The sequence below is a fragment of the Girardinichthys multiradiatus genome, chromosome 22, assembly GCF_021462225.1.
Source record: "Girardinichthys multiradiatus isolate DD_20200921_A chromosome 22, DD_fGirMul_XY1, whole genome shotgun sequence".
In the NCBI taxonomy this organism is placed as follows: domain Eukaryota; kingdom Metazoa; phylum Chordata; class Actinopteri; order Cyprinodontiformes; family Goodeidae; genus Girardinichthys; species Girardinichthys multiradiatus.
In genome coordinates this window covers 35,371,919-35,394,358 of record NC_061814.1, presented here as the reverse complement: position 1 = coordinate 35,394,358, position 22,440 = coordinate 35,371,919, and the positions used below count along the sequence as shown (strand labels likewise).

General features: G+C 40.3%; 1 protein-coding gene across 3 annotated transcripts in view; it reads right to left on the bottom strand.

The window, feature by feature from the left end:
* The window catches only part of ptk7b (protein tyrosine kinase 7b), a 100,417-nt gene that overhangs the window by 29,682 nt on the left and 48,295 nt on the right, over positions 1-22,440 (bottom strand). For 2 of the 3 annotated variants that reach the window (XM_047351495.1, XM_047351494.1), the window contains one exon: positions 8,940-9,236. In XM_047351495.1, coding sequence (XP_047207451.1) covers positions 8,940-9,236 — 297 coding nt within the window. The remainder of the gene's footprint in view (positions 1-8,939; positions 9,237-22,440) is intronic. The other variant, XM_047351496.1, reaches the window with a different exon arrangement.

Genomic DNA, 22,440 nt, shown 5'->3' with positions numbered 1-22,440 from the left:
TCTGAGCTTATAAAAGGCTTTGGAGCAGTGTGTGCCAACTCAGACAGCCATCTAGAAATGAATGAAATAGCTTTATGTGTAGTTGTAGTGTTGTTACTATAATATAGTATACGGAGCAGATGAAATTGAGACATTTCGGCATCTTAAATGTCATTGGTCAAACAGCATAGGTCACAATCAGTCATCCAAACACTGTAATAGTTGTGTAATGTAGAGGGAAGTTTCAAATTTATATTTAAATCAGTCTCAGTCTCATAAAACTCATATTTGAGCTAAGGATTTTACAAAATTATTTTACATAGAAGGTACCCCTGGCTCAGTGCGTCCTTGTTTAAGTCCTTCAGCTGGTAAAGGTGGATGGTCGCTCATTCTGAACCTGGTTCTGCTGGAGGTTCCTTCTTCTGAAAGCGGATTGTTCCTTTCTACTGTCACCACATGTTTGAACAAGATGAAGGATTGCTCCAAAGTCAACAACTCATTCCAGTCGGCTGGGCTTCCTTAGAGAGGTAACTTTTTACCAATTAGCATGATATGATTATCTGATTTTGTACTGCACCGCACAGTGCAGTGGAATATATGTGCACTAATGTGAAGTATAGAGTACTGAACTGACTGGAGATTTGATTTCAATTAAAAAGTATATGTGGGTAAAGCCAATGCCTGGATGGACGAATCACATAACAATAAAACCACTTAAAAAAGGTCAATGTGGTTATTTAGGAGTTTTTTAAATAAGACTGTTGAGACATTTGAGAACAAATAAATGTTTGAATCACGGAGTTATTTTGATATATAGAAAAACCATTGTAAGAGTTGTACTCTTACAATGGTTACTCTTACAAAAATCCTAGTTGTTGGGAAATCTCCTCTCAGATGGACTCCTCCCACCGTACTGGTTTGTTGTCACGTGATAATGCTGGGCGACATTCTGGGCTGAATGCAACAGGTAGCTGATTTTTGTCCAGTTTCAGTGATATTTACATCCAGCTTCATGTCATTCAGAGCGAGCAAGTATAGGCTCAGCTACTGACATTTTTGCTGTCAAAAAATTCTAACATAAACCTTGGTTCAGTCCACCTTTCTTTCTACTTCAGTGTAGTTCAACAAGAAACCATAATGTTCCCAAATATCAGATTTTAGTGATAGCTGGAAGTCCTCTTGTCTTTGTTTTGATGTCGCTTTTTAAAGTTGCACAAAGGGACGTGGAGGGGCGCACGTAGTTCCACAAATAAATATTCTGCATGCATTTAGGTTTAAAACTGAAAAGACTGGCTACATTGTACAAAAAAAATATGGAAATCCAAAAAAATAAATACAAATTCCATAATTAAGCACCCCTAATATGGACAAAAAATGTTTTATATAATAAGACTAAGATCTTCTGATTTAGTCAAATATTTATATCTTACACAAAGTTAAAACAGCAACTAATTCTTATTTGTGTGATGATATACAAGCATGAAAGGCTGTAACTCTATATGCCGTGGTGTTGCTTGGGTTGCCCCAATATAATCACGAGTCTGCTAGGGTTTTTTGTACATACACTGAGCATGTATTTATGCAAGACATTCCACCGGAGATGAGATTCATTCCTATGGCCTTTGGCTTGATGGTACGCCTGGATCATCTGTAAAATATGCATGGCATGAGGCAACTTGAGACAGCGGAGGAGAGGAAGGAAGGACGCACCTCCCCTCTGAGGTCAGATGGGTTGCCAGAGGAAGACCTATCACAATGAATTACACTCTAACCTGGCAGAGCTCCGCACACTGAGGTATCATAGCAAACTGTCTCTGCGGTAACGAGGCCTCCATCCCTGCTGTTTATATCTCCACCTGAGCCAGGAGCTGCTCATTAGAGCTTTCTGAAAGCAGATGCCCGACAACAGTGTGAGCGCTCTTACTCTGCATTTCATTGTGTGTCATTTATGGTGTGAGACACGAGTGGTTTGTGTACAGACGTGCTGGTGGGGAGCGATACATGGATAATGATGCTGTGCCTGTAAACACGCCTGCAGATGTACTCAAATTATAAAGATGCTCGAAGATAACAATTGGTTGCATTTCCTGTTCAAGGTCAACAGCTTTGACATCTTTGTGAGGGGGAGGGGACGGAGGATAACTTGGCTACAAAGACTTGCGCTGAAAGCAAAAGGGGTGAGAAAGCGAATCTGCAAGTCAAGAATCAGGAGGAGAGCAGAAATAATGTGAAGAAACAAGTCCAAGTTGTAGTCAGTACCTTATGCCCTACGCTACCTTCCAACTGAGTGGATTTCATTGGGATTTTATGTGAAACAACACAAAACATGATTGTAAACTGGAAGCAATAGGTATTTTTTTAAAAGAATAAAATCTGAAAAGTGTTGCATGCAAAGCTCTCAGTTTACTGGTCGGTCTACATTCCTACCCTCACCTATGGCCATGAACTTTGGGTCATGACCGAAAGAACGAGATCCCGGATACATGCAGCTGAAATGAGCTTCCTCCGTAGGGTGGCCGGGCACTCCCTTAGAGATAGGGTGAGGAGCTCGGCCATCCGGGAGGGGCTCGGAGTAGAGCCGCTGCTCCTCCACATCGAGAGGAGCCAGTTGAGGTGGCTCGGGCATCTATACCGGATGCCTCCTGGACGCCTTCCTCGGGAGGTGTTCCAGGCACGTCCCACCGGGAGGAGGCCCAGGGGACGGCCCAGGACATGCTGGAGGGACTACGTCTCTCGGCTGGCCTGGGAACGCCTTGGGCTCCCCCTGGAGGAACTGGAGGAGGTGTCTGGAGAGAGGGACGTCTGGGCGTCTCTGTTGAGTCTGCTGCCCCCGCAACCCGGTCCTGGATAAGCGGAAGACGACGAACGAACGAAGTGTTGCATGCATTTGTATTTAACTCCCTTTACTCTATGTAAATACTTCTAATAACACTTGTTCTGAAATTACAGCTGAAAGTCTTTGCAGCTTTGCATGTCTGGAGACTGATGCCTTCTCAATTATTCTTTGCATGATAGCTGTAGTTCTTTCCAGGTGGATGGAGAACTTCCCCGTCTCTGCTGGAAGAAAAACCATCCCCACAGTATGATGCTGCCACCTCTATGTTTCATGGTGAACATGTTTTTTATGGCACACATGGTGTTTCGCATGTAGGCAAAAAGGTTTTCTATTGGTCTCATCTGATCTCAACACTTTCTTCCACATGTTAGGTGCCTTTTAGTTTAGGTAAATACCTGTCTTGATAGTTTCTATTTTTAGATGACTTGTACAGCGCTCAGTGAGATGTTTAAAGCATGGGACAATTCCTTCCTTTTCACATCTACGGTGTTGATCAGTGACAAAAATACCAATATAATACATTAAAGCTTGTGGTAGTAACATGTGAAAAAGTCAGAGTATAAATGCTTTGGCAAGGCACTGCAAATATTACAAGCTTAAATCTTTTAGAGCTAGCAGATGACATCTAAACTATAGAAACTAACAACTGGTTGCAAGTTATTATCAAAGTAAACACCCTCTCAAACAATGCAGTAAATTTTGGCGGTAACTCAGTTGGATGAATTTAATCTGCACGTCATTTCAATGTCACATTTGACCTGTACGTTTATTATTAAACAGCCACGCATTATAACCCTCCAACTCCCAGCACAGCTCTATGCACAGTTCAAGTTTCTCCAGCTGTCAGATCAGCAAACAGAAGGTTTCATACCCTTTTGGGAGGGGTTCCTGTAATCTCTCTTAGAATGCACGACTAAGTGTTGGAGCAGGCCTGCCAGCTAACACCATAATAAGGGGTGCATCATTATTATGTTGGGAGGCAGAACAGGAAGCACTATCTACATAACAGACGTACTGTGAGGATATCAGCGAGGCAGATGCATCGAGCATTCATCACTCAGCGCTTGTTGCCATGGCAAAGAGTCACTGCAACAGTAAAACATGGAGTAAAAGTTGTTACCTTGACAGGTAGCGGGCAGGATTTGACTGACAGAGCCATATGTGTTGGAATTGTTCTCATACTGTAAACACTAACACACCCTGAGTGGTCTGGACCAGCTGTCTGGAGGTGTCAGGTTTTATCAGCTGTGTCTGACAGAAGTCGCCACGCAGAGCTGCGCGAATTCAGGAAGGTGTCTGTGAGAAAGCAGATGTCTTAGAAATATCAAAATCATCATCAAGATGTATAAACTGTGACACGAGCAGAAAAAGTGGAGCACGACTTGTGGCTTCTGCTGGATAAATGTTGGGTAAGATAGCATGCTGCATGACCAAAGCAAAGATGGCGCACACAGGTGCAAGCAGGCATGTGCTTTCACAAATGGATGGGGATGAAAATGAACCTGATTGCTTGGATTATTTCAATATTTGACTCATTTCTGCAAGCTATGTCCTCAAATCCAGAACAGTGTTGGCACGTATCTTCTTAGAGACTCATGCAAAGCTGTGTCTCGAGGAACATCTAATGTGCTGCTGACAGTTGTGAAGCCTGAGCCCGGGGCCTCTGCTGGAGAGCAGTGACCGAACAGGACAAAAGGGTTGAAGACAGGGGTTAAAACCTCTATTAGTGAAAAGAGAGGGGGGATAATTCCTCTTAAATAACTCTACCCCCAGGATCCGCCCACCCACCACTGAAAGCGAGACAAGTTAACTCTCACTCTTCAGTGGGGGAAGGGCAACAGCCTTCAAGTCCATGTACTGTACATATGGAGCACCCTCACCCCTCCTGACAACCTACATTTACTGCCATGCACGCAAACTTGCATACGCATCAGTGAATACACATGCAGGATTAATACCAAGGGGCAAACATTACAGCTGCACAGGGCTCTATCGTCCAATTAATGCATGTTGTGTAAATATGGCCCAATCTGTCAAAACATGGTTGGATTCTCCTACAAAGAAGATAGCAACTTGTAGCATAAAGAAATGGATAGACCTGGATTCTGCTTCCGGAAACTGAATTATAAACTTTGATAAAGTAGATTGTTTTGCTTTGGATTTCTGTTTGAACACCTAGTGATCGTGTTTTTTAGCAAATTAATAGTTTTATTTATTGGGAACTTTTCCAGTAATATTTCAGAATGCATCTTCCCTGCAGAAAGAAAAAATGTGACGACAGTCAGTGATGCTATTCACAAGCATTTTTTTCACCATGTCTCATACAATGTTCACTGAGATGGGCAAAACGTATCAGCACAACTTAGACATTTTATGAACATATGCTAGTAAATATGTGTATTAATACTTATTGAACTCCATAGTGTTAGCCAGTGGGCCATGTGACCTTTGCACAGCCAAATTTTAAAGATCACGTTTTTTTGTGTGTATAGCTTGTACATTTACTTTATTAACTTTAATGTAGAAAAAGACTGAGACCATCAATAAATGCCTCATCTTAAAATGCCTATAATTAGGATTGGGGACAATGGGGATATCCCTAATTAAATCCCTAAAATTGTGTACTTACTTTTTACTATGACTTTAACGAAGGTAGCAAAATTTGTGTTTTTCTACCAAAAGAGATAATATTTTCCATTGTTAGTCCTTAAAAAGGGTTTTTGAACTGATCTTCCTCATTTTGGACCTCAGCAGCAAAAAGTGTTGCGTAAAGGTGGATCTCATTCAGACTAAATCACACATGAGGAGAGTCATTGAGTAAGCCAGCTACCATTTCTATAATATCAGATGCATAATTTTAAATCTAGAAAACAGAAGAGAATAAAACTATTTTTAACTATACAGGTCCTTCTCAAAATATTAGCATATTGTGATAAAGTTCATTATTTTCCATAATGTAATGATGAAAATTTAACATTCATATATTTTAGATTCATTGCACACTAACTGAAATATTTCAGGTCTTTTATTGTCTTAATACGGATGATTTTGGCATACAGCTCATGAAAACCCAAAATTCCTATCTCACAAAATTAGCATATCATTAAAAGGGTCTCTAAATGAGCTTTGAACCTAATCATCTGAATCAACGAGTTAACTCTAAACACCTGCAAAAGATTCTTGAGGCCTTTAAAACTCAATTGGCCTGCCAACTCTCCTGACCTGAACCCCATAGAGAATCTGTGGGATATTGTGAAGAGAACGTTGAGAGACTCAAGACCCAACACTCTGGATGAGCTAAAGGCCGCTATCGAAGCATCCTGGGCCTCCATAAGACCTCAGCAGTGCCACAGGCTGATTGCCTCCATGCCACGCTGCATTGAAGCAGTCATTTCTGCCAAAGGATTCCCGACCACGTATTGAGTGCATAACTGTACATGATTATTTGAAGGTTGACATTTTTTTGTATTAAAAACACTTTTCTTTTATTGGTCGGATGAAATATGCTAATTTTGTGAGATAGGAATTTTGGGTTTATGCTAAAATCATCTGTATTAAGACAATGTCCACACCCAACCTAAATTATAATGCCCAAAATCCTGCAGATGAAAATTGGAATCATAAATGAGAAAAAGGAGGAATGGGAAAATGCATGCGAAGAGGCACTTCATGAAACTTCCAACACAATGGCCAACAATTATTACATCCCATGCAGTCCTTTGTGAGATTGTTAATGGGCACACCGACACGGCAGCGACGACATACAGTATGCTGTGCAATCCCTTAGAATTAAAGCTGCACAGTATATCGAATTGCAATTCTCATTGCAATATGATGAAGTATTATCATTACGTTTTTCTGATTTCATGCTGCCCTACTGAGAATATATAATTAACATGAAGTGTGCTTAACATTTTTTCAATTTGTTAAGAAACTTCTGCTGCTTCTGAAATTCTAACGCGTGGCAAAAGAAACTGCTGCTCTTATATAAACACATGTCCAGGTTAATTTTTTTTATTTATCCTTCTTTCCTCTAATGAAAAGCCTTTTATTAATAAGAAAGGGTTCTTTTAAGTGTGCGGGAATAATGTTAACGACTTGGCAGACAAATACAGTTTATTCTGGATCATGATGGAAAATGAAGAAGAACTGGCCCTTCTAGTCTAACTCGTTCCTTTTTTATGATTTTAAGTTGTGGGACTGTGTCAGTTGATCTTTATTGCCACACTGGATCATCTGCAGTTCCATCGTAACTGCAGCCGTTTTCATATTCAAAAACTGACATACCTCGCTGGTCTTTCTGGATAAAACCGAGTAAAGAGGGTGCTTGAAATCACTCCGTCTGCCTCTACTCAGCCTGTCTATACAGTATGCAAAGAGGGGGAGGTCTGAACTTGCATCTGTTCCTGTAATCAGACTTTGAACAAGTATCATCGCTGCAAAGAAAAACCTCCTGTAACCATCTCAATGTAGCCAAAGAGGAGAATGTGTTCCAGATGGAGACATTTTTCATCCTGTTTGCCTTTTTTTTTTATCCCCTCTGCTGCTATCTCTGCAAAGCTTGAGACGCACGAAAGGCCTTTCAGTAACAACTGGTACCTGAGGGCTCTCTGTTATTTATCCCACACAAAGCTTGGTTGAATTCCCCCAGCATCTTCTGAAACAAGGAGAGCCACTCATATTCAGTTATGAGGTTAAACTAAATTAAGAAGCTGGCGTGCCTCCCGTCTAAAAAAGACAAAAAGTTTACAAAGCGGCAGAGTGAAAAAAGCCAGAGCAAAGAGGGCAGTAATGAACTAAATCTAAATAATTATGTAGCCAGGAGGTAAATTATGCTCGGCAGTGAGTTCTCGACAAAAGCCTTTTGAGGGTATATGGGAAAAGACAGTGTTACACAACAGGGAGGGAAATACAAGCAACAAGAAACACATGGTTGGTGGCGCACGTATCCAGTTTCCAGTAGAAAGATGGAGCCACAAAGAACAAGGCAACAAGGTGGAAACATTCCTCGAACGCATACAACCCGTCATCCAATATGCTGACTTTTGTTCGGCTTTTTAACCAGAAAGCCGATGACTGGCCTTGGTGTTATTAAAATAAATGCTACAATAGTTTTCACATCTATTTATCTTTTTCACATTTTGTCACATTACACCACAAATTCTACATGATATAAAAACTAGTGAAACGGAAATGATCAATGGTTTTCAAAAGGTTTCACAGGAAAATCTGAAAGGTGTTGCATGCACTTGCAGTTAGCCAGCTTTGTTCTGATACCCCGAAATAAAATCAGTGCAACCAACCCAATTTACAAGCTGCCTGGTTGGTAAATAGAGAGCACGTGTGTGATTTCATCTCATGACAAATTCATAAACATTAGTGAAGAAACAACATCATGAAGACCAAGGGATGCTTTTCTTTGAGCAGAAAGTAAGATGGATCGAGTTACATGAGGCAAAGGCTCACCTACCAGCAGGACAATGACCCTAAACATACAGCCAGAGCTTTAATTGAATGGTTTAGACTAAAATCGTGATTTATCACTTATTGAAATAATCTTCAACTATACAGACTCTAAAACATGCCATTTGCTGAAAGAACAACACACTCAGAGCAGTAATTAAGCCAAAACTATACAAGAAATACACACATTTATCATTAAAAAAATACCTTCTTTGTCTGTAAATATGATCTGTCCAGAACTCCTCAAAAGGCTTAGTTTTAGATTCACCTGGTTCAAGTTCTGTTAAAAATCTCTTATTAGGCACCTCTCGTTATCCAACAGATTAATCGGTGAGCAAAATGATCGTTAGTTGCAGCCCTAGTTTAAATCAAAAGATAGCCACCTGATAGAATGGCCCAGTCAAAGTACAGATCTAAATCTGAGAACTTGTGACGAGACTTAAAATTGATGCTTGCCATCAAATGTGACTGGGCTTGAGCTTCTTTTTTTTTTTTTGCAAAGAATGAGCAAAAATGTCCAGATGGTAGAGACATACGACAAAATGTGAAAAAACTTTTGCAAGACAATGTAAAACCCTATTAGCCAAATATTTTCACTCAAAACATTAGAGATGTCATTTGTTTAAACGAGGGTGATAACATCTTAAAAGTGAACACTCACACTTAATATTGAAAGACGCCTTGGTGGAAATCTTCAGCTCTCCTGAGGCCGAATTTTGCGCCTGGCAGGAAAAGTTCCCTGCGTCCAGCTGTCGATCCACCGCGGTGAACTTCAGGTTGCTCCCTTCTTGAAAGCGCCTATCTGTGTTCTTCAAGAGCTCGTTGTCTTTATACCACCTGTACGTGATGTTGGCTGGATTGCTGACTTCACAGCGCAGCATGGCACTGCGGCCGTGCAAAGCATCCTGGGACTTGGGCTCCTTGGTGAACTGGATTGAAGTTGCCTGAATGGACAGAACTGGAAAATAGAAGGAAAAAAGAAAGAGAGAGAGGGGAAAGTAAATGACAAGAGGATTAGGACTGGGCTGCTGTTAACATTTTATAGGTTTTTTCCATTCATTAAGTGTATGCCACAGCAACCACTTAGCCATGTGCAAGAATGTGATGTTGAGACAATAATGACTCAGGGTAAATTATTAGGTAGTAAAATGATCAGAGCCAACATTTTTTTGCCTGTTCATGATGCCGCTGTGCCAGTTGGTTACCTCACCGTCACTCATGCCGTCGGACCAGTTGACTAAAATAAAATCCTTTTTCCTCGTGAACTCGTAAAGCTTTTTTTTAATTTTTTTACTGATGCTGTAAACAGCCTTATTTACTCCTGGTATCCACGTCTATACGAAGGTAAACTGTCAGACGGACTAGATACATGTTTGAAATCTAAGAATATCTATGTTAGAGCCGTTCTTCAAAATGGGAAGAAGAGGAGAACATACACAACCATTCATGTAGGGCCCATAACCACAAACCACAAAAATATCTTAAAAGCTCACTAGTAAACAAAAAACAAAAACTAGTTTTTCTGTCCTATTATCACAAACATAAACAAGTAGAGTTTGACAGACACTACTGGGCGTTAACTGGAACTGCGTGCTTTGGTCAGACAAGACTAAGGCAGAGCGTTTTGGAAGCAAACACTCCTGGTGAATCTCTTGTAAAACAAAGGAGGAATATATGGAGAAGCACCTCATGGCCATTTTATCATAAACTCTGGTGTAAAGTGAGTAATGACTGGTTCAACAGGATAATGAGCCAAAACACCAGAGAAATGGTTTAACAGAAACATAATAAATCACCTTTAATAGCCATGAAAGTCCCCAAACTTAATTATTTTAGAAAACACGGGATGAACTGAAAAAAGAATGCCTAACAGAGAAAACAAAGGAAGCACATGTAGAAAAGTACTTCTGCCCTTTGGTAGAGGATCTGTGATGCTGTGGATGCAGCAGAACTTCAAAGAGTAGGTTTATCCTGCTGCAAAGTTTCAGAACCATGAAATGGTCCAGATTAATCAGCTAACCCATGTACAGATGAACGTACAAAATTACTAACTGCAAATCTTCTCACTGAGATGCTGGCAGGGGTCGCCACTGAGGCAAAATTACCAGAACGCAGTTCCTTTTATCAAAGTCAGATTAATAGAAGAAAAAAAAAAATTCTTAGAAATACGGTTTTCATCACAATCTGTACTTGAGATGAAAGAAAAATCCATTTTAAGCTGAGTTTCTGCACCTACACTGTGCCTTCATGTTCAAACAATTGCCACAGGGACCTGCTCAATAACCATCTCCAAATAGTGTCCATGCAGATCCCCATGTGCCTTCAGTAACACAATGTTATCATAGCCGACCTCAAAGCTTGTTCTCAGAAGGAACGGTCGATCGCTAGAGTCGATTAAGCAAACTTTCACATGCGTGACAAAGGGCGTGTATGCTGGTGTGTGTGGGATGTTACCGCTCTCCTGCAGGAGTGAAGCAGATCTTTTAATAATCATACATAAAGGAGGCTGTTACAGATCAACCAGTCTTTGAACTTTCAAATCCCACCACTCCTACCCCACTGTACCCATTACTTCAAGTTCACCACTGTATCAGTTGCAGGTGGTTGGATCTGACAGGCGTGGCAGAGCTGAGGAGAAATCCTGGTCAGACAATGCATCTTTATGGTTTACACTGGAGGGACAAGAGCGAAGCGTCAACAACCACAGAAAATAAAATGTTCTGCAGGTCCGAATTCAATAAACTACGACACTCGGAGCCCTACAGGTATTGTTTTGCTACTGAAAGGAAGTAGAAGTGAAAGCAACGGAAAAAACTTGTGAGGTAAAAGCAATTTGCCCTGAAATGAAAACATTAATTTTCTCTTTGTTTACAAGCATAAACAGTAGGAGAGATAACTGGAATAACGCATAAAAACACCTTTGATCCTGCACTGATGGTACTCTGAAAGCCAAACTGAAGTATATAGTCAGTACATTGCAAAAGTATTCATACTACATGAACTTATCCACATTTTAAAACATTAACATTACAGCCACAAAAACAAATGCATTTTATCGGGATTTTATGAGACAGACCAAGCACAAGAGAACAATAGTATTAAATGGGAGGAAAAAGATAAATTGTTTTTAAAGTTTCTTAAAAGTGTGGTGTGCATTTGCATTCAGCCCTTCTGAGTCAATAGTTTGTAGAACCACCTTTCTCTAAAGCTGCAAGTCATTTTGAGTTGGTCTCTACCAGCTTTGCACTTCTAGACTGAAATGTTTGCCCATTCTTTCACAGAAGAGTTCAAGCTCAGTCCAAATGGATGAAAAACAAATGTAAATGTTAATTTTAAATCTTACCACTGATTCTTAATTGGACCTAACACATGAATATGCTGATATTGATCTAAACCATCCCATTGTAGCTCTGGCTTTGCAGCATATTTAAAACCGTTGCCCTGCTGGAAGGTGAATGTTCACCCCAATCTTAAGACTTTTTTAACCTCTAACACATTCTTCCAGTTATTTTCCATGTGTTTAGCTCCATCCATGTTAAACATCAACTCTGACCACCTTCCAGTCTGTATTTTTCATTTTATAATGCAGTTTAGATTGTCCTGTGTTCCTTGGTCTTCATGATGCTGCCTGTTCTCTAATGTTCACAAAAGAGCTGTTTTTATATTGAGATTAAATTACAGGTGGGCTACGCAGTGATTAGGTAACGTCTGAAGGCAATTGGTTACACAGGGTTTTATTTAAGGGTATTAGGGTAAAGAAGGGTAGAATAAAAATTAATTTCACAATTTTCAGATTTTTATTGGTAAAAAGCAGCATTGAATACTATTAATTAATATTATTTGCCTTCCTCTGTGTTTATCTAGCACATAAAATCCCAATAAAACACATTGAAGTTTATGGACATAACGTAACAAAATGTGGAAGAGTTTAAGGGGTGTGAATACTTTCACACAGATTTGAGGCCTGTTGAATTAGTCTCCCCACAAATATTTTTGATTTATGGCAAAACGCATAAAGAGTAATAAATCATCCAAACGACATCTGGATCGTGCTGTTGTATGGACGCGCTGCGTGATTTATGGCAACGAGGATTCTAACAACTTCTTTACTATATAAGCAAATGGCCTCCTAAACAACTTCCCCACGGGGCAGCGGATTTGTTCCATCTTTGTAAAACTGGGATGAAAAGCAACAGATGGGACTGAGAAAACAGCCTAATGATCAAACATCAGCCTTAACAAGTCATCGCTAAACATGCAGAGACAGAGGAGCTGTGGCAACAGCTGTATCCTGAGAGAGCATGGCTGTCCAAAGCACGACCAGCCACCCCAGGATGGAGTTTAGGTGGAGATGCAGCAGAAGAGGCATACAGTTGACTATTTGAGATGATCATTGACACACAGTGTGAGATCAGTTGTGCACAGTTTGGAGGAAAGAAGGAATGACTTTGGGAAAAAGTTTCAGGACAGGCAGATAAGGTGTCACATATCACATGATGACAGACATGAAAGTGAGCTTGGGTGGAAGAAGGGGGGTGTTTGCCTCTCACTTTTGAAGAAGTCTGCCAAGCTTACTCTGTTCCAACAGATATGGCCACATGACCTATATTCCTGTCTAACATTTATGTGAACAAACATCATACAAACAAAGCAGAAAACCACAGCGGCCACCCCCGACCTCCTCCGCTCCAAAATGTCACTCAGATATCTAAACTTCACTGAAGTTCTGTCGGACTGAATCAACAGCTAAATTAGGTCTCATTAATTTTTTTTTTATAGAGCCATCTGAGAGTCGAAGGGAAGAAAATGCCTGGATCTACAGATAGGGGCGCTTCGGGGAGATAAGCAGTGGTATTTGAACTCTTCAAAGACCGACCGGTTGAAAGGGAGAGTTTAAGATAAAGGACAAACAAACGCTGATAGTGGGCAGAGCGGGATGGGGAGGTTCTTGACAGAAACATGCTATGCAGTGGTGGCGCTGTCTACCAATATGGATCTAAGGTGGTCAATTCTCATAATGCAACATTTATTAATAAAATTTTCTGCTTTTAACCCTCATCAAAAAATTATTGTCAAAATTCAGGTTTTTAAAACATAGTTTATTCAGAAAAAAACTACTTTTCTACATATTTTAGTATTTAGGCTTTTGTGGTCATGTAACTATCATAACCAAAAAGAACATTTTCTCTGTTTCGCATTTTATAAAAAGTTTGTAAAATATATTTAGCAATATAATTACTCAAAAGGTATTGAAGAAAGTACTTATTTGTTATAGAGACAGAAGTCCCACAAATATTTGTAGATGGATGATTTCTTAGCTTGAATGACCCTGACTGGTCATTAGCTGGTCAGAACCTCCAAAAAGCCAATCTTTTACTGAACAATAAATGCAACATACCTAGGCGCCACCAGATTGCGCTTACAGCAGCCTTCTTCAGTGTTGAAGTAGTTATTAAGAGAAGACTCAAACCTGGCCATTTTAACCATCGCACGCACTTCCCTCTGCTCCTAAAATAAATTAATAAGGACCGCCGCTGCAGGAAAGCTACAAAAAGCAACTTGAATGGTGTTAGTTTAGTTGTTTAAGAGAAATCTGCTAAAATTGGTATCGGTAAGTCAAAGTTTTACAAACAGAAGATTAAAAATCCGCCACAAAACCCTGATCAATGCATCCTTATATAACACTCTTATTCTTAACTTTCCGAAGCTTTAACCCTTCAGCTGGGCGGTGTTACTTTAGGAGCAACAATGAAATTAGTACGAAAATTCAATGATAGGTGACACAGGTAAGACTGTGTAACAGTCACAAATAGCATTATCTATTAAGCAGTTTATTTTTTATGTTGGAAAATATCCGTTATTCCTTGAAACTTCTCAGTCGACTTGTAATCTCAGGTGAAAAGTTAAATAATTACGCTCTGAGGATTGTTTTCCCATTGGTACTTTCAGTTTTAAAACAATTTAAAAACCAACACAGTGTTTAACACTGGAGACGCTGGAAGCTTTTATTCAGCAACATTTTTATTGTGATTAGATGCAGACCTTTTCAAATTTATTGTTTCACAAATAAAAATAGAAACCAAAGTTTGTATGTGGCTCTGACAATAACCATTGTGCAATTGTCAAGAAAAAAGCTCCCACTGGAAACAGTTCATGCACAGAGATGAGAAACAATACTTGGATTTTGATCAGTGTTTCTGGGAAGACATTGGAAGAGACAGAACCAGGGTTAAGGATGGAGATAGGAATAGCTGCACACAGGGATTCTCCTCTCCGACTTGCTGCACTGCCGACCCCATTAAGCTTGGTGCGGCTGTCGGGCTGTCAGGTTGAAGATACGTTTAACTCCGCCTGACAGCCAGAACTCATCATAATGAGCTCATCAGCAACCCACGTCTATTATATTTGTCAGCTCTGCCTGCTGCCGCAAGCACGCAGAAAATGCAGAGGTGAATCTTGCTGCACCAACGATCATAAAACAGCAGAATGCAAGCATGCAATAATAAAATCTTTGTCTAAATAAAACAAAACAGTTGGTTTTAAAGCTATTGAAAGTGCATGTTTAAACAGGTAATATGACAGAAAGAGAAAACTTCTCTTTTTGTTCAAGCAGTAGCATAAAAGAAGATGTTATCAGTGGAAACCCTGTCATCAGGGTTGTTCATTTCCAGTAGCCCATCACACACAGCATTGTCATCTCTGAAAGTCTCCTTAAACACACCTCTGTCTGGTGATGATGAACAGCGATGACACAGAGGCCCAGCCCTCCTGGAGGTCAAAGGGGGAAGGGGCCTGTTCATGCACAGACACAAACGGCAACACCCACCAACACTTGGCACCAGGAACACCCACTGTGGGAGCTCAAGTAACCCCAACTGTGTGGTTTAGGAGCTCCTCTGCAGACCCTGTCAACATGGGACAGCTGCTTTAAAGATGTTTTAAAGTGACAGGCTGGCAGAAAGAGGAGACTCAGAGTCGCTAAAAGTGAAAAGCGCAGACAATGCATGAGACAGTGAATAGTGGTGTTCCACATGGCTGATATTTTTGACTTAATGCCTCAGTGATAAATATTCCAAGATCTCACGCAAAAAGAAAAAACAAAAACTGACAAATTTACAGTCAATTCAGGCGCCGACTTACATGTTCCTCTTGCCTGCTAATGGAAACATGACAGTGGTCCCCGACTGCTCCATTTTTATAACCCACTTCTCTGACAAAGTGTACATAACTACAACCCAGCTTAAGATAAGAGCGGGAATACGTCAGACAGCTTCAAAAATCCTAACCCTTCAAGCTTTCTGATAGCAATCACTTCAGCTTTAAAGGATTATAAGAAAAAAAGCATGGGAACAATTAAAGAGCCTCTAATCAGGTCCATGATAACAACTCAGCGTTCTTTAAGATCCACGAAAAGTGTGCGTAACTTGGAAGCAAATCAAGGCTTCTTACATGGCTTTTGTCAATCAGGAGGTCAAATGAGGGCCAACACATGAAGCGACATCTTCTCAGTTTTGCCATATAAATGAAAGTTTAAACATGAACAGAGCTCATCACAGTGGCCCACAGTTGGTGGATTGTTTACTTTATCAGCATGGCCTTCTTTGGAGATATTTTATTGTTGCGAGAACGAAAACACAAACCGGATGTGTGGTTTGTACAAACATTTAAGGTCAACAGTTGTGTCTTACTGGTATTGTAGGAACAACTGAAGAGGAAACACAGAGCAGTCCCAAATCCCAACCTGTAAAATACCCGTTTAGTTTAGGGTCAAAAGAAAGCTATGAAGCAGATGACAACTTTAGTGTGGTTAGCCGGTCGCAGTAGGCTTAGTTTCTATTGGTCGTCACTGTTTTGTGAAGCGGATGCTAACTTTAGAGTGGCTAGCAGGTAACCGTTAGCCAGTTGTTGTATTCTAACAAGAATTAAATTTTGTTCTTATTGTCTGTTACTCTGTCATCATTTCTTAATTTATAGCAGATGCTAACTTTAGCGTTTTTAGCAACTAGCAGTTAATCAGTCATAGTACATATTGATCGTATTGTCTATCACTCTGTCATAGTTTCTTTATTCAAAGCAGATACTAACTTTAGAGCGGTTAGCGGGTAACGGTTAGCCAATGTTTCTTTCTATCATTTATAGGAGCAAAGATTAATGTTGGTTTCACAAGAACAACAATGAACAGACTCCTTGGTGCTGGAGATATAACGACACACCAGGCTGCTGTGTTTAAGCAGGCAGTACAAGGATTTCTGGTGCAGGCAGTGGAGTACGCCATAGCAAAACGGCCCTCCAGAGAGCCCTTGCTTCAGCATGCCAAGTTTGTGGACTCCAAGCAGAGGTCTGATTGTGATGCCGAGGAAGCGTTGTACTTGTAAGTATTGGACACACAACTCCTGTTATTTTTCTTTCCTTTCTCCCTCCCAAAATAGTTTACACATTTTGATTTCCTGATTTTTTGAGCTGCTTCCATTTCAGGTTTCCCAAGAGCACGACCCACTGAGAGAGGAGTTTCTTCCCTATCAGTTAACATGCACCTCATGTCTGGTTATTAAACCTAAATAAAATCAAACTAATTAGGACTTATTGGTTTACTTTCTTCAAAGATGACTGTATGGACAGATTTAATCAGCTGTCCACCATTTCCAGACTTGTTCTTGTCAATCAATAATGACTGTAAAAACAGCTGGACTTGAGCATAAATGTTTTAAGTGGGAGCCCCCTACAACCTGTGATTAAAAAAGCAAAATTAAACATGTATGAAAGATACACACAAACTAAATTATGTTGTTTGGGTGGATAATTTGAGGCACGGTATCTGTTTTCTTATAAAATAATTTGATTAAAGAAATAAGGAAATTAATTGAATTGGTCTTATTCAAAATAGTTATTGTGCTGTCAGTGTTGGAAATCTCCCTCCAACCTTAGATCAAAAGAGCCCAGCAATCATTTAAAAGTGCTGGAGGCTTTTAGCATTATTTAATAATTGATTGTTTTCAGCTAGCACAGCAAGGTCTTTATTAGCCATCTCTGTCAACACAACAGGGCAACAACTCAACAATTTACTTCCTTTCATACTTCAAAATAAGAGACTTAAACATACAGGATTTCAAGCTATATGCACACAAATTCCACTCCTGGGTTTATAATAAAAGCCTAAACTTCATCAAAGTCACATGATAACTGCAACTAGATGGAGTTTTATGATAGACTTCACTTAGACAAAATATGGTAGTGTCTGTCGCAAGATCCCTTTACAGACTCAGAAATGTTTAATGATTATTCTTACGTTTGTGTAATGATATTTGTTGTAAAATGTGCCAAAAACAGCACCAGAGCAGCCAAGTCTCCTTATGTGGTTTATTTATATATTTATATTTATATTATTTATATAAGCTAATCCAACACCATTAGCAAAACCAAATCTAAACAGTAAAGTAAAAGCATTCAGAATCAGAAAACGAGTATCTGTAGATATATATATTTAGATCTCAGGATGGGATCAAACTCTCAGCCTAAAATGGATTGGACCTTCTCCAGTAGATATCTGCTGATTTATCACAACTTGTCAAGTCAGACTGTCAAACACCAAACATTAGACAACAGACATTTCACCTTTATCTCATTAACTTTAAGCCTTGCTATATTATACTTCACATCTACATTTTTTCCTAGTATTGTTAGTGGGCACATAGCAAACTGTTAAAAATCTAATAATAATTTCCTAACGATGAAAGGTGGCATATTAACATTTGCTGACAACCAGATGTCAAAGTGCAAGTACGTGTATTTTTTTCAGAAACTGAGGTAAAAGCTCAGAGGAAAGACTGTGATAGTTTCAGCCTCAGCTGTGCAGGCTGAGATGTCAGAGATAAATTGGAGAATGGAGGCAGAGGGCATAGTCATGGTAACCTCCAAGGCCCACTGACAGAGCTTTCATGGCCTGTCAGCAGTGTTTCAGTTTCCCAATGAGTGAGCTGCCGTCTTTAAAACTGGATGGGAGATCTTTTCAGCAGCGTTTATGGTCTAATGAACACGGAGGAAAATCCAATCAGAGCATGAAACAGGTGAGGCAGAATGAGAAACTAGGACATTATGACAAATGTCTTAGAAAAAACACATTTCTGTAACATGATGAGGGAGACGCTGGGAGACAAAAAATTGTTACAACTGTATTGTTTAGAAACAATGCATTGTTAAGTCTTACAACTTTGGTGTTTGTTTGATCAGTATTACTAACATGTCAATGAAAGGGCTGCATTTCTAATGTAAATAGAATGGCAGAGCAGCAGTGCATGAAGAAGAAACATGACCAAAACAAAGAGGTCATGCAGCCTTTTATTTAACTTGACAAGAAGAGACATTAACAGGACGGCAGGACACAAGGGACAATGTTCCTGTCAAGCTTTTCATAAAGACGGACAGCGGTTTTTTTTTTTTGCCTCAGACTCATCACACTTTGGTAAAATTAACTCAGACTTTGTACTGAATTTAGTTCAAATAAAAACTAAAAAAGGAAGAGTAAATGTATTTATTTATATGTTTAAAATGTTCTAATTTTCAAAGTGTTTTCCCCTCGATGTTTCTGTTAACTATACAGTTTACCTGAAGTTTCAGCTAGTTGTCTATCAAGGTGAAGTCCTTTCAACCTTCAAATCTTATTTTGACTAACTAAAGGAATATTAAATAAAGAGTTTCATCATTATTCTGGTCCATGAGATCTTATAGCACTGCCTGGGGGAGTTTTAAATCCAACTAAACACCTTGCAGATCTATGTTTTAAATGTTCTGCCTCTGATATTTCCATACAGGCATAAAGCTTGTCAAGCTGAATAAGATCAAAGCAACACAAACAGTTTTTTTTTTTTTTTTATACACATCCAAATTTCATAGTTTTCCAGACTCAGAATACTTGAGTTCTCAGTCCATGTTTTTATTTTCTGATTTAAAAATAAGGAAAGATTGATGCATGGATGAGTTGATGGCTTGACTGATAAGCACGGATGTAGCCAAAACATGGATGGATTGATGGATGTACAAACAGATTACTGGATAAATAAAAAAATGGATGGATGGTTAAATTTACCACCTTACCATCGCTTTACCCTCTAAATATTCTTATGCTGCATCAAACAAGTGTCACCATATATAAAACAGGAACAGACAGCCTGAATGCATGGCACCTAAATAATTAGCAAACATTTATTGCAGCCAAAGTAGTTCATTGAGATATGAATATTGTGTACAGAGATATTGTGCTAAAGATAAATTTGCGATTTATTGTGCAGCCCTTGCTCAGCAGTGAAATAGAAAACATCCAAAAACCTGAGTGGAAGTAAGAAATGTGGCCAAATAGATGAATGATGGAAGGATAATCAGATGAGTGGATGGATACAACATTTAGAGCATGGGGCAGGAAAGGGACTCAGGCAATCAATTATTTAAGTTAGATTTTCCCATAGCTGTAAAATATTTAAACCAAATTCCACTCTCCTCTAGTCTTCTCCATATTTAAGGAAGGAACTGGCTGTATTTTTCTATTCGATCAAACAACGACCTCAGGTAAGAACTCATTCTATGTGAGGAACACATCAGCAGAGAATATCTGTATTCATTCCACTGCTTTTAATTGAAAACCAAGTTCAAAGCAGTGGAGCCTGGGTGCCTTTCTGCTGGTGACACCGGTATCCATACATGCTGCCTAAATCCAATCGCTGCTCTCATTGTAGCAGGTAATTGGGGTGTGGAGGGACCTCACTATGCAAAGAAAATACTGGCCTTATTATAAAAAACCTCGCCGAGATTACCATCAGTTCTTGCTGTTTTCACTCCATCTCAAGTCCGACGGCGGCACAGACATGACATAGGCCTGCTCGCCACTTTATTACCAGGCAACCTCACCAGGCGGACCCAGACTCGGTGCTCAGACTCTCGTAAAGCAGCAGCAGTCGTCCACGACACCAAAACCTGAGTTTCTAACATGAGCCTAATTTTGAGATCTCTTCAAGACACATTTATCTCATCTCGTTTATCTTTTCTCAATCATTTTGGATGACAGACGTTAATTATCCTAAGAAAGCTGACAAGAGAATGTCACCTCTGCTTTGCCGTTATGAAAACGCATTTCTAACGAACTGCTGCTTGCCAGAACAACTGCTCCATATGTTCTCATGACAGGAGAAATAATGTAAACAGTCATGTAACGTGGCAGATAGTTGTGTGTGTTGGGGGGGAAATGAATCAGTCACCAATCTCTAAGCACCCTGGGACGTGGTCCATAACATCAAAGTGCTGGCTATGTCCCACCCACATGCTGTTCAAAGGATGGACTAATATCCCACATGTTCTAAGTCATTTCCATCTCATTATTTCTCATACTCGGAGGCCTGCCAACAACCGAACTCTAGCTCAGCTAGAACAACAAGGACGTGCATTACAGTGTTTTGAGAAAAACGTCCATAATTGTTTAGTGCCCCTTTTTCACTGGCTCGATTTGGCCTGGCCAGGTTCGACTCCACTCCACTCGCTTTGCGTTTCCATCACTGAGTCGGGACTACATGTGACGTGAACAGACTGCTGTTCCACTGATTGGCCATGGGATCAGGAGGAATCAGAAGGTTTCCGTTGAGGTAGTGCAGGGAAATATTAATAAAACTCAAGAGCGACTACAAGAATATTAAGGACCACAATGGCCAAAGCACCTCATACCGAAATATAATTTTACTATTTACAAATTATAAACCATACCTGAAGGCTGAAAGAAAAAAAGGCACCATGGCAGCTTTCTGAAAAACACACAGGCAGAGCACTTTAGCTACTCAAATCAGATGATCACACATAAAATCAGCTGTACAGACCCACATACATTTCCCCCAAAACACACAAAACAATACCACCATGAAACACAGTGTTTGGCTTGGAAATTCATTGACGGGCTTTAAGCGAAACATTGTCTGCAGGAGGAGGGAGCAGGCAGAGAGCAGCTGCCCATAATCAGACTGCCTGCATGGAATCAAACGGGATGAAGATCCCACTGAATCCACGGAGCACAAATATCCAATATCCAACCTAAAACTAACTTCACCGCGGTCAAAAGTTTGCAGTTCTGTGCTTTAAAGTCTTTGTCCTCATTATTGCCACGAATAAGACAAAAACCTCCTCTTAAAGCCTCTAAGTGTAACTTCTTCAGGCAAACTTTGGAGCATTTCACACAGATTACTGTAATGTGACCATTTCACACAGTAACTTTAATAGCAACACAGCACTACACTGATGGCCAGAGGCGGGGCTTCAGCTGCCAGTGGAAACACAACACGTACCGAGTACAGAGAGACAGAGTGGAACGGAGTTGCACTGCCAAAATCGAGCCATTGGAAAAGGAGCATATGTTTGCAGAACAGAACAAACTATATGGCACTAGATACTCTCATCTGACAAAGATGATAGTGACCAAGGTGCTAAAGGCCATGAAGAAAGTTGGAGGCATTGCAATGGCTGGTGAGAAGGAGAGGAGTGAAGAAAATGTGGTTCCCTTTCAGTCGATTCACTCAGTACAACATATGAGTATGGGATATCACGCCCTGCGTGTCCTGGCTGAAGCCACCTCTAATCACGCCTCCTAGGCAAATGATGTGATGACGACAGATGACAGGCCCCGCCTGCACTATATACCTGTCCGTCATCATCGTCATTACTCAGTTCTTACGCTCTTCACCTCGCTAAGAACACCTCTTTGAGTCAGGCTAGCTAGCTGCTGCTAGTTAGCTCTGTGTCTCTTTTCAAAGGGCTACTTGGAATTAGTTCAACTACTTTTGTTGGAGTTAGTCACTGCTGCCTGCTGGTAAGCGTGTATGCCCGCGAAGCGCTGATTTCAAGCAGTTCGGTCTGGCTTTGTGGTTCGGGATGAGCACAAAGCCAACACAAGCGAAGCAGAAGTCATCTATTCGTCCCTGTCCTCAGGGGTGCGGCTTCTCGCTTCATGAGAAGGACCAGCATGAGGCTTGTCCCGTCTGTCTCGGGATTGTTCACGCTCGCAGAGCGTTGGCGGAGCCCGAAGCATGTGCGTTCTGTCGCCAGCTTCATTGCTCGACCCTGGAGAGGCGGGTTAAATTCCTCGAAAAGGTGCTGGGAGAGGCTGCTGTCTCACGGCGAGACCCACTGCTCTC